The sequence below is a fragment of the Sapajus apella genome, unplaced genomic scaffold (assembly GCF_009761245.1).
Source record: "Sapajus apella isolate SASKATOON/1434 unplaced genomic scaffold, GSC_monkey_1.0 scaffold20, whole genome shotgun sequence".
Lineage (NCBI taxonomy): Eukaryota > Metazoa > Chordata > Mammalia > Primates > Cebidae > Sapajus > Sapajus apella.
This window is the reverse complement of record NW_022436960.1, coordinates 21539663-21552157: the sequence shown is the minus strand read 5'-3', so window position 1 is coordinate 21552157 and position 12495 is coordinate 21539663. Positions and strand designations below refer to the sequence as shown.

The 12495-nt window shown below is 41.7% G+C and overlaps 1 protein-coding gene across 10 annotated transcripts in view; it reads right to left on the bottom strand.

Moving 5' to 3' along the window:
• STON2 (stonin 2) overlaps positions 1-12495 on the bottom strand; it is a 174781-nt gene that overhangs the window by 131706 nt on the left and 30580 nt on the right. For 7 of the 10 annotated variants that reach the window (XR_004271754.1, XM_032287712.1, XM_032287714.1 and 4 more), the window contains 2 exons: positions 2944-3224; positions 879-1163 (listed from right to left, as the gene is read on the bottom strand). Coding sequence is in view for 8 of the 10 variants with exons in the window: in XM_032287712.1 (XP_032143603.1) it covers positions 879-1163; positions 2944-3031 (373 nt within the window). In the remaining 2 variants the exon portion in view is untranslated. Of the gene's footprint in view, positions 1-878; positions 1164-2943; positions 3225-5231; positions 6452-6761; positions 7204-12495 lie in introns of those variants that run through there. The other 3 variants (XM_032287710.1, XM_032287716.1, XM_032287715.1) reach the window with 3 other exon arrangements.

Here is a 12495-nt window from a genome sequence, read left to right as displayed (position 1 = left end):
CCAAGGTGGGGACTAACAACTCCTACAGCTTTACTAAGCTGCCCCGTGCAGCCTCTGGCCATTGAAATACCACAAAGATTTATCATGAACAACCATCCCTACCCATGAAGATTTGGATTCAAGAGTTCTAGAGTGTGAGAATATCCATGTTTAACAAACCCTATTGGTGACTTTGTTAGATATGGTCAGTGGTCCACACTTTCAGACACATTCATTTCTCTTTTTTTTATTTTTTAGTTTTTGGAGACAGAGTCTCGCTATATCTGTCACCCAGGCTGGACTGCAGTGGCATGATCTCAGCTCACTGCAACCTCTGCTCCCAGGTTCAGCGATTCTTGTGCCTCAGTCTCCTGAGTAGCTGGGATTACAGAAGTGCACAACCATGCCCAGCTAATTTTTATATTTTTAGTAGAGACGGGGTTTCTCCATGTTGGCCAGGTGGGTCTCAAACTCCTAACCTCAAGTGAGCCACCCACCTGGGCCTCTCAAAGTGATGGGATTATAGGCATAAGCCACCACGCCCAACAGACACATTCATTTCTATATGCAAGAAGCTTACAATTTTAGAGGCTGAGTAAATATAATTCCAATCCCGGTAGATAAATGTATATGCATTATTTTAAAGAGAAATCAACAGCCAGGGACAAGGGTAAAGGTTTAAAAATGTCCTAGAATACATAAATTCTTTTGTTTGCTTACGTCAACAAAAACGCGTTACAGAATTAAACCAGATGAGAACTCTGTCTGCTCTCCTCACGTAACCGGTACTTCAAGGTTAGAGGGCAGGTGAAATGGAACCCTGGCAGCCCTACGCACCTCTCACTGAAAAGCATCCCTGATGAGCATATACCCAAGCTGGACCCTTCCTACCCTCTCACCTGTCTCGGCTGTTTCCTGATGAGGTGGAGATGTGCTGGCCCAGGGCGTGTCGTCTTCAAACTGAACCCAGTTGCTGATGGCTGAGGCCAGGTCAGGTGGGGGCTGCTCAGGGCTCCCAGGTGGGGAAGCCGCTTCAGAAATGAGGCCCATCTTTTCCGAGGAGTCATCCTGCTCCGAGTGGGAATGGTCTTGAGAGCTTCCATCCACCACATGGTTCTCCCCAGAGGAGCTCTCGGACTGGTCTGAGGAAGATAACAATCCTGGGAGGTGCTCTTCTGTGCCCCCTGAAACAGATACCAGACACCAACATCATGGGAGGAAGGCCACTCTTCAGATCCATCTCATGGAGGCAAAAACTAAGGATGGCCATGGGGTACCTGCAGAAGTCGCCACTGCAATGGGTGGGGAGAAGAAAGAGCCAAAACCACCTGACTTCATGTTAAATGACTGGTTCCCTAATCATGTGTAAAGGCTGTCCACACAGCATGTCTCCAGTCAGTATCCTGGCAGGCAGAGACTAGCAGCCTTCTTCACTATTCCATCCCAGCATCTACTCATAAAGGGGGTCATAAAGAAAGTGCTTACAGAGGGCAAGTAAGAAATATACCTGAGTCAAGTAGGACAAGTGACAAACAAAATTTTGGAGACTGGTGGGAACTGCAGCTGAACAGGAGAACTTCTGTCTGGAGACATTCAAATTCAAATTTAAAACTCTCTGCAGTCTAAGCTATACACATCCACAGGACCCCAGGTGCAAACCTGTGTGCACTAATGACCAGCTGAATGTGACACAGAGGCTCTTCTTGTAGCTCTTTATCACTTGATGGGGCCTAGAAAATTTAACAGCCTTCAAAATCTTTTTTGAAAATAAAAAAAAACTATATCCTGATTATGGTGGTAGAGATATAAATCTATACATGTGCTGAAATTCATCAGCTGTACACCAAAAGACGTCCATTTTTCTGTATAATTTTTTAATCAAATAATTCATATAAAAATCTTTTCTCTTACCACTACCCAACTGGTCCATCTACAAATATTCAAAGCCTCTATAGTACTGTCAAACAGAAATACAAGGTCAGCCACACATGTAATTTTAAATTTTCTAGTAGCCACATGAAAGAAGTAAAACACAATAGGAGAGTGTATTTTTAATAATATATATTTCAACCCAGTATGTTGAAAATTTATAATTTCAACATGTAATTAATATAAAATTATTAATGAGCTATTTAATTTTTAAAACTAGGTCTTTGAAATTTACTGTAGGTATTTTATGCTTACAGCACATCCCAATTCAGACTTGTCACATTCAATAACCACATGGCCACCATATTGGAGCACATACCTGCAGACTCACACTTTCTAGGTACTATAAATGAAGCTGAGATGACTTCAGTTGGCTCTGGTAGCTGCAGTAGAACAGAATCAATTGACATGTCTCTGCAAGTATCTCCTGGATCCTACCTTGACCTTCATTCCTGAGCACGAGTTCCCCAAAGTCAATATAGTCATCCTCCTTATGAGCAAGGATGCTCGTACTGAGCTCTTTTCACAGGCCAGGCACTGTTCTAAGCACTTTTACGTATGAATTCACTTAAACCTGTGAGATAGGTACAGATTATCCCTACTGAACAGATGACAAAACTATGCATGGAAAGGTTAAATGAATAATCTACCGAAAAGTGTATCACTCATTCCTGGCACAACCAGGATTTGAACCCAAGCACTGTGGCTCCAGAGCCTGTCACTTTTAACAACGACACTTTTAAAAGGTTGAGAGTAAAGCACTTTGTAAATATTAAGTTTTTGTTTCTTGGGAGAAAAGAGCCAATACTTTTGGTGTTTCCAGACCTCTTTTTTAGGGCCCTAAGGTTCCCAAGATGCTTCCACTTAGAATTCTAAGCAGAAGAACTTACACATCTCAAGAAACTGAGAAACAGACTCTTTTTTCTATATTAAGATCCCACCCAAAGAATAATCAAGTAGAAGCCATAACAAATAGACATGGTTCTGTGACAGTCTCTCAGTCTCTTCACTTTAGGAAATGAAGGCACTCCTTACCCTGCGAGTGGGCAGGAAAGGGTGGCTCTTCACTGAAGGAGACCCACTCTGACTGGTGGGTGGCAATCACATGGTCCAAAGTCGTCATGCTAAAAAGGCACTGATCATCTTCACACTGCTGACCTCAGGTGAACCCCAGAATACTGTCTGGGGCAGGCTGGGGTAGGGGTAGTACGGTAGACTTGGGTCCAGGGTCTGTTATAGGTGGCTTGCCAAGGGCAGTACTCAGAATGTAGACAGATCAGCCCCTCTTGCCGTTGGTTAATCTGTCAAGCAGAAATCTGTTTAACAAACAAACAAAAAGGTTAAAAGGATAACCATCACATTATACCGCATCCACACAGGTTTTTAGCACTGCCCACAAGAAGGTTTGGGGTGGTTTCCAACTTGCCTTACTTCTCTCTTTTCCTGGCATACTGTCACCTTTTATACTAAAATATGTGCCTTTAGCATAAAGGTCTCTAGATAAGCCTTCATATCACACTTGTAAATAATTACACAAATTTCAGCAATTAGATTCTCTAATTTCCCTAACTATTGTATTTTAGAAATAATGTCATCTATAATACTATCATTATAAAACAAATATTAAAACTTTTCAAAATGCTTTCACTTTCTCTTACCAGATGGCAAAATAAAAGCAAGTTCTTTTCTGTTAAATTAGTACAGTTTCTTGCCATAGGCAGGTAACTCTTTGCAAGCCTGATTAAAATCTTTGGCAGAAACCCAACAATCTCCAGATGGTATCACCAAGCATGGTTTACCAATCAAGGAAAATACAAATGAAGTAATCTTGTTCATTTGGAGTAAGAGGAAAAGGAATACCTGTGCTAGTGAAAAATGTGAGTTAGAGAAACATTTTCAATCTAGACCTATTTAAATTAGTATATAATGGTCTAGCCTTTGCTCCCACTACAATGATGTTCTAAGAATACTGAAAGATTCTTGATTGACATAATTTTGTTTATGCTATTAATATCTTTTTACAACCTGAATCTAGCTCTTGATCTAATGATGAATTAATAAAATCTGAATTTAGGTAAAATTAATGTGCTTCCACAAAAGAGCTGCTATACACCTTGAACAATATCAGTTCTTTTTTTTTTTTTTTTTTTTGAGACGGAGTTTCACTCTCGTTACCCAGGCTGGAGTGCAATGGCACGATCTTGGCTCACAGCAACCTCCGCCTCCTGGGTTCAGCAATTCTCCTGCCTCAGTCTCCTGAGTAACTGGGATTACAGGCACGCACCACCATGCCCAGCTAATTTTTGTATTTTTAGTAGAGATGGGGTTTCACCATGTTGATCAGGATGGTCTTGAGCTCTTGACCTCGTGATCTACCCGCCTCGGCCTCCCAAAGTGCTGGGATTATAGGCTTGAGCCACCGCGCCTGGCAATATCAGTTCTTATTAACTGAATACACACAATATTCAGATAGTTTCTAGAACAACTTAACTCGTAGCCTTCCCATTAGTGCACAATGAAAAGTTTAGGAAACTTTACTACAGGTTATCATCTCCAGAAAACAATCTACACATGGCAAAACAGTAGAAACATTAACAGCTTTTCTTTTTTGGTGTTTAAAACAATTAGTTTTGGCACATGATGCTTCCTAAAAACAACTAATGTTTATATAGAATTTATAATTTTCAGAAACACATTTTCATACCATACTTCATTTGATTCAATAGCCATTTTGTTAAGTAGGACACATAATACTATGATTCTTCCATGGATAAAGAAATTTGGACTGAGAAAAATTAAGCGACTTATCTAACACTTTTAGTGTTTCTAGGCCCTTTTGGTACTCTAAGGTTCTTAAAATGCTTCCTCCAGGCTTCTAAGTGGAAGAGTTTACAAATCTCAGCACAGTGGTTAACAGACTTTTTTCATAATAAGATCTCACCCAAAGTAATCAAGTAGAAGCCATAACAAGCAGTTGTGTTAGATGCACCATACTAAGAAGTGATAGATCCAACCCTTAAGCCCAGGTCTTCTACAGCCAAAACACTCTAACCCTATGGTCACAGCCACAAAAAAGTACAATAGAATACAGAATATATAGACCAGCACCCAACTTAAGTTGTTTACAAATACCAATTACAATGGAACTGTAATGAAATGTCCTGGGAAACTCCCTACGTGAAAGTTTGCCAGGATACCCCATATAAAGAATGGAAAGCCCAAAAGACTCTTCTCCAAGTTTGTCTCCTAAGATTCTTGCCAACCACAGGACCAGACATATGCAAATAGCCTGGACAGTGCAGGTATCCCAAACCAGATCTTACCAGAGGGCAGCGCAGAGTTCACAGGCACATAGAGCTGATTCCCATGGGCTTCTGCCTATGATGCCTTTCTCAAGCCCTGTCAAATGTGTGTTACCCAATGTAGTAATGGCTGTGTGCCAAGATAAGGCAATAAAATTGAAGAGTCAGATTCCTGCTCTCTCAATGACAGCACAATAAAAAACAGCCCCACTGCATCCTCCAAAAAAAAAAAAAAAAACCACAATACAAGTCCGTATGCTGACACATGCAGTGTCATCACTCAGTGGGGGAAACATCCTGGTGATCCCGTGATGATGAACCCAGCAAAATTCTAACTGGGGTAAAGAAGGGAACAGGAGAGGAAGGTGAAGGTAAGGGGAAAATATCTAAAAATTTTAAACTGGAAGTTTTAAAGACCAATAACTTCAGGTGTTATGAGAAAGCTGAGGCCCAAACAAATCAGGTGCACCAGCAGAGATTGTGATCGTGGGCCCAGGAGTTAGGCTGCCTGGATTTCAGTCCTATACAGTCTTGGACTCATAATTCAACCTCTTCAAGCTTCAGTTCACCCTTGTACAGCAAGAATAATAAAACTCACTCCATAATTCTGAGGATTAAATGAGATCATGTATACCAAGTACTCAGGACTGGATGTAATAAACCCTCTGTAACAATGACAATGAAAACAGCAGGTGACCTTACAGAGGGCTTACTGTGCCCCAGGCTCCATTCCAAACCCTTTGTAAATATTAGCCATTGCCATCACTGTTGCTTTTGTTAAATAACTCGCCCAAGGTTGCACAACTTGTTCACAGAAGCCTTGGGACGAGAATGCAGATTTCCTGAAACCACCCGATTTCTGTCATTTGCACATTCCGATTTTAGCCATTGTTCAAGAAGTTCTCAATGCTAAGTAGAGTCCTGTGCCCAGCAACAGGACCCAGAAGGCAGATTCCAAATCCTCTTCATTATAGATATAGGTGCAGTCTTGCCAAGGAACCAAGACCATTCCTCAGACTGTATGAATGAAAAAAGGGCCCTAAAGATTTATCTATCCTTCCTTCACTTGTCTCAGACCAGACATGGGCTGGTGACAGATAATGAGTAGTCCCAATGAAGACTAGTGGAACAAATTTATCACATGCAAACCTCTTATCATATTCCACAAGATAAGTCCATATAACGGATTTTAGGTATTTGCCACAGAAGAACCACAACCAATAAGCCGTAAGAAATTAGACCTTGAGCTGGGCGCAGTGGCTCAAGCCTGTAATCCCAGCACTTTGGGAGGCCGAGACGGGTGGATCACGAGGTCAAGAGATCAAGACCATCCTGATCAACATGGTGAAACCCCGTCTCTACTAAAAATACAAAAATTAGCTGGGCATGGTGGCGCGTGCCTGTAATCCCAGTTACTCAGGAGGTTGAGGCAGGAGAATTGCCTGAACCTAGGAGGCGGAGGTTGTGGTGAGCCGAGATCACGCCATTGCACTCCAGCCTGGGTAACAAGAGTAAAACTCTGTCTCAAAAAAATAAACAAATAAATCAGACCTTGAAAAGTGCTGTGCTAGCAGCTGGAAACCCACAGAAGAACGCAATAATTGTGAGGTTAAGTTCATACTGGAATTAGTTTCTTGGTAAAAACCTCACCCCATTTTTAGAATGTGAATCATAAAATGAGGTTTAGAATCACCACAAATGAGTGGTGACTCAGTAACAACAGCAGGACTGACCAAGAGATACTAAAAATTTCAATAAAGTCTTGGAGTTGCCATTTCAGAGAGCTACTTCTTTCTCAGCACTGCTTATACACAAACATTTGTAGAAGGGAGAATGCAATTGTCTGATAAGATGGGGGTCATAGAAGTAGTTTTGTCTTATGACAGTCCTCTAATACGCTTTCATGAGACCTACATGTCTGGAAATGTATCAGTTACCCTTGAGATGGCAACCCTCAAGCAGCTTCCAATACCAGCTGAGGAGCTGAAGATGCACAAAACAGCAAATACAAGTCCAACTGCCCCAGCTACTAAGGACATGCTGGAAGTGACAAGGTTTAGCCACGGGGAGATCTCCGAGGGCTGGAACCATATGGGAGGAGTGGGTGGGTTTCTGAGATCTGAAGGATGTCCTTGATTCTGGACCAACAGAGGGACAAGTGAGGATGGCCTCTGGACAGAGGATCACCACAGTGGCATTAGGAATCAGAAGCAGACCTTAACAAGGCATGTTTCTGTCTGAACAAGCCTCTGTCTGTTGAGAGCAGAAGTATCTACTGGGAAATATGGAGTGAAGGGATTGATTGACCTTAAAAGCTAAGAAGATGAGTTCAAGGGGAAATGAGAAGCTGTGGGGGGCTTAAGAGCAGAGAATGACTCAAGAAGTGTGCTTAGGGAGGTCAGCCTTCCTCAGACAGTGCTGGGCAGGAGCGTGGTGATGAAATTTTTCAGCCACCAGTACCTCTGGTATGTTTCACATAGTTGGGGGCCAGAGTCATCAGGAACAGGTACTCTGTTCTGCCCATTCTAGGGCCTGAGGGTGCAGAGAAGAACAAAACAGCATCACTGCCCTCAAGCAGCTGTCAATTGCAGCGAGATAGCTCAGGGAGATACTGCGACCTAAAACAATAACCTCTGCTCTCTAACCTATTCTGACACCTTAGTCACCAAAAGTAGGATAGCAACAAGTGAGAGTGTTAAGAGACTTCTGAGAGCTTCAGCCACAGGTGGTCCCGAGATATACCCTAAACTGGAAAGGAAGGCTCTGAACAGAAGAGCTGTGGGCCACAGACACTTAGGAAGGGGGAGCAGAAATGGTATGTCTAGTCCACGGTGAGTTACATTCTGTTCACCTGAAGAGGGCTGGATTGGTGTCAAAAGCCCTGGAAAAGAAGCTCTCAGTTTCAGAACGAGTTCAAGTTCTTGAGCCTACCCTCTCCATTCCCATTGTCAATGCCTTGGCTCAGCCTCTCATCATCTCTCACACAGGCAGTTAACGAGTCTCCAACCTGTCTCCCTGTCTTCGGTATCACCCGCTCCAACCTATTATCCAACCTATTATGCTAGAGTTGTCTTCCTAAAACCTGAAAATGGCTATGCCACAGTTCTGCTTACAAATCCTCAAAGACTCCTCACAGGATAAAGTGAAGCATGAGAAATGAACAAAGGATTCCTGAGAGCAGAGGCTTCATCTGTGCTTAGCACTGAACATAGTGCCTGGCACATGTTAGCAGCTCAACGAAAACTGTGTAAATGCAGGCACTTTGTCAGTCTGGCCCCGATCCACCTCTCTAATCTCATGTACAATTCTCTCCTCTTGTGAACCCTATATTCCTATGAACTAAGTTATTTGAAAGACTGTGTTTTTGAATATACTTTGTCCTATTTGATCAATTATTAATATCTTTATTAATTTAATACATGATTAAATGTTATCTTTGGGATACATTTTCCCTACATTTTTATTTCATGAGCTCCTGCTCACCTTCAAGTCTCAGCCCAATCATTATCTCAGGCTTGGTTCAACAACCATTTATGCCAAGTGGCAATCACTAAATGCAAAGATAAAGGACACAAATTATTTTGCCATAAAACCTTTATAATGTGCATGCTCATTATTTTTTACTCGCTCAATATCCAAAACTCCTTTATCCCTCCTGGCAATTAATCCAGGCTTTGTCAATGGATGCTAGAATATTAAGGGAATGTTAAAAGGTACAAGGGCCTTGAAGACATGCAAGGTGCACATGAACAATGGAAACTTGACGTAAACCCAGAAGCAGGAACAACCCAATTCCATGGCAACAGTAACAAGTGCAGCATCCTAACCAGACCCACAGTGTGACTCTGGCTCTTTTCACTGCTGGCTAGGTCCTGTGGTTCCTATCTATTTTCCAAGCCACATTTCAGTCATCTGTCAATCCAATGAGCTGTTTGTTTAATACTTTTAATAGACTCCTTTCCTGCTAATATTAGCCAAAATTACTTTCTGTTGCTTGCAACCAAGAACTCTGACCTATGGTGGTATGCCTCAACTTCCAGTAAGTAAAGTACCATACTTCCCACTTGTCCCTTATCCCCCATATCTTCTGAATGCTGATACTACCTTAACCTATAGTCATTTACCAAATTATAATGAAATTATTTGCTACTGTGGCTATAAGAGGAAAGGGGCTGGATCTTTTGCTTACTGATATCTTTAACTCTTAGAATAGGGTATGGCTGGCCAGGCATGGTGGCACATGCCTGTAATCCCAGCACTTTGGGATGCTGAGGCAGGTGCATCACGAGGTCACGAGTTCAAGACCAGCCTGGCCAAGATGGTGAAACTCCATCTCTACCAAAAATACAAAAATTAGCTGGGTGTGTTGGTGGGTGCCTGTAATGCCAACTACTCAGGAGGTTGAGGTAGGAGAATTGCTTACAAGATTGCGCCACTGCACTCTAGCCTGGGCGACAGAGTGAGACTCCATCTCAAAAAAAAAAAAAAAATAGGGCATGGCTTTTAGTAAATGTTGGTTGAGTAAACAGCTGAATGAATGAATGAATGAATTTAACATACACTAGGTAGCCTCTTCAGCTCTTTTGTGATGTTAGTAAATGTTTTAGGAAGGCTAAACACTGTGTAAACTAGCTTCTAAACTAGCTTCGGAGAAAATCTGGATATAGGGAAATACGTTCACTCCCCTTCCTCTTTGATCTAAAATTATATCATCCAATTCCAATACAGTAGACACCAGAAACAAGGACTACTGATATGTCACTGATCCAAGTGAGTTTTTCCTTAAGTGTAAAATATATACCAGATTTTAAAGAGTATAAAAATGTGTAAAATATCTAATAATTTTACACTGATTTCATGTTAACATGCTATCCTGGATGTATTAGCTTAAGTAAAACATACTGTTAAAATTAATTTCACCTGTTTCTGTTAACTTTTAAAAATGAAATTATTAAAAAATTTAAAATCATACATACGTAGCTCATGCTATATTTCTTCCCTTTTTAATTGAGACAGGATCTCACTCTTGCTCAGGCTGGAGTACAAGAGCATCATCACAGTTCACTACAGCCTCGATCTCTGCAGGCTCAGGTGATCCTCCCACCTCAGCCTCCTGAGTAGCTGGGTCTGTAAGTGCACACCATCAAATCCAGCTAATTAAAAAAGAAAATTCTGTACGGACAGGGTCTCACAAAGGTGCCCAGGCTGGTCTCAAATTCCTAGGCTCAAGCAATCCTCCCAAAGCCTCACAAAAGTGCTGGGATTACAGGCGCGAGCTACTGCACCCGGCCTCATGGCATATTCCTATTGAACAGCATTGCTCTAAAGTAGTCCATTTTTTAATTTCATCCTTGATTTTGAAGACTATTTTTCACAAGAGATAGAACTTTTCCTTCAGTATTTTGGTTTTGGTCTGAATGTTTCTAGTGAGCAGCTGACTGTATGTAATTACCTATGCTTATATAATGTGTCTTTTTTCCTCTAATGGCTTTCAAGGTTTTCTTTTTATCTTTTATTTTCAGCAACTGACTATAGTGTTTGGATGTAGTTTTCTTAGAACTCATTTTACTCTAAGTTAGTGGAATTTCTTGAATCTGAATGTCACTTTTTCATTAAATTTGGAAAAACTGAGTTAGTATTTCTTCAAATGTGTTTTTCTGCCCCTTTTCCATCTCTTCTGTTCATCTGTCCTTGGGTTCACTGACTCTTGCTATTCTCATCTCCATTCTCCCAGAAGCTTATCCTGTGAATTTCCTATCTTAGTTATTCAGCTTTTCCATTTTAGAATTTTCTTTTATACCCTCTATTTCTCTAGTGAGATGCCTTATGTATTCACACGCATTGTGACAATATTTTCCTTTAGTTCTTTGAACATATTTATAATGGCTGCTTTAAAGGCTTTGTCTGCTAAATCCAACCTTTGGACTATTTGGGATCAATTTCTACTGATTTTTTTTTCTTTTTTTGCATACCTAATAATTGTTGGTGATACACCAAAGACCATCTGGATTTGACTTTCCCCTGCAGAGTAATGATTTTTGTTCCAGCAGGCAGTTTGACCATGCACTACTCACCTAGAGTGTCTATAAAGCTTGGTCTTTTACTTCATTGAGCTAATTTGTTTCCCAAGGCCTCTAATTGCTATAGGAGTAAATTTCTAAACTCTGTCTCCCCTGCAGATCTTAACAGGGTATGATGGTTAATACTGAGGGTCAACTTCATTGGACTGACGGACGCAAAGTATTGTTCCCAGGTGTGTCGGTAAGGGTGTTGCCAAAGGAGATTAATATTTGAGTCAGTGGAATGGGTGGGCACCATCTAATCAGCTGCTGGTATGGCTAGAATAAAGCAGGCAGAAGAAAGTGGAATGACCAATGACCAGACTTGCTGAGTCTTTTAGCCGTCATCTTTCTCCCATGCTCAATGCTTCCTGCCCTCAAACAGCAGACTCCAAGTTCTTCAGCTCTTGGACTTACACCCGTGATTTGCCAAGGGCTCCTGGGCCTTTGGCCACGGACTGAAGGCAGCACTGTCAGCTTCCCTACTTTTGAGGTTTGGGGACTCTGACTGGTTTCCTTGGTCCTCAGCTTGCAGACAGCCTATTGTGGGACTTCACCTTGTGATCGGTACTCCTTAATAAACTCCCCTTCATATATACATCTATCCTATTAATACATCTATCCTATCCTTTAGAGAACCCTGACTAATACACAGGGCTTGGTTCTAGGTTTTGTTAGTATAGGTTTAAAGTAAATCTTACTCTAGAGCAGGGGCTGGCAAACTACAGCCACAGCCTAAGTCTGGCCCTCTGCCTTTTTTGAAAAATAAAGTTGTATTATCAGTATATTTACCAGCCACATCCATTAGTTTACATATTGTCTATGGCTGCTTTTGCTCTACAATAGCAGAGTTGAGTAGCTGTGACAGATACTGTATGGCTCACAGGGACTGAAATAATTAGTGGTCAATAATAATAACTACTGGCCATTTATAGAAAAAAATTTGGCCGGGCGCGGTGGCTCAAGCCTGTAATCCCAGCACTTTGGGAGGCCGAGGCGGGTGGATCACGAGGTCAAAAGATCGAGACCATCCTGGTCAACATGGTGAAACCCCGTCTCTACTAAAAAAAAAATACAAAAAATTAGCTGGGCATGGTGGCGCGTGCCTGTAATCCCAGCTACTCAGGAGGCTGAGGCAGGAGAATTGCCTGAACCCAGGAGGCGGAGGTTGCGGTGAGCCGAGATCGCGCCATTGCACTCCAGCCTGGGTAACAAGAGTGAAACTC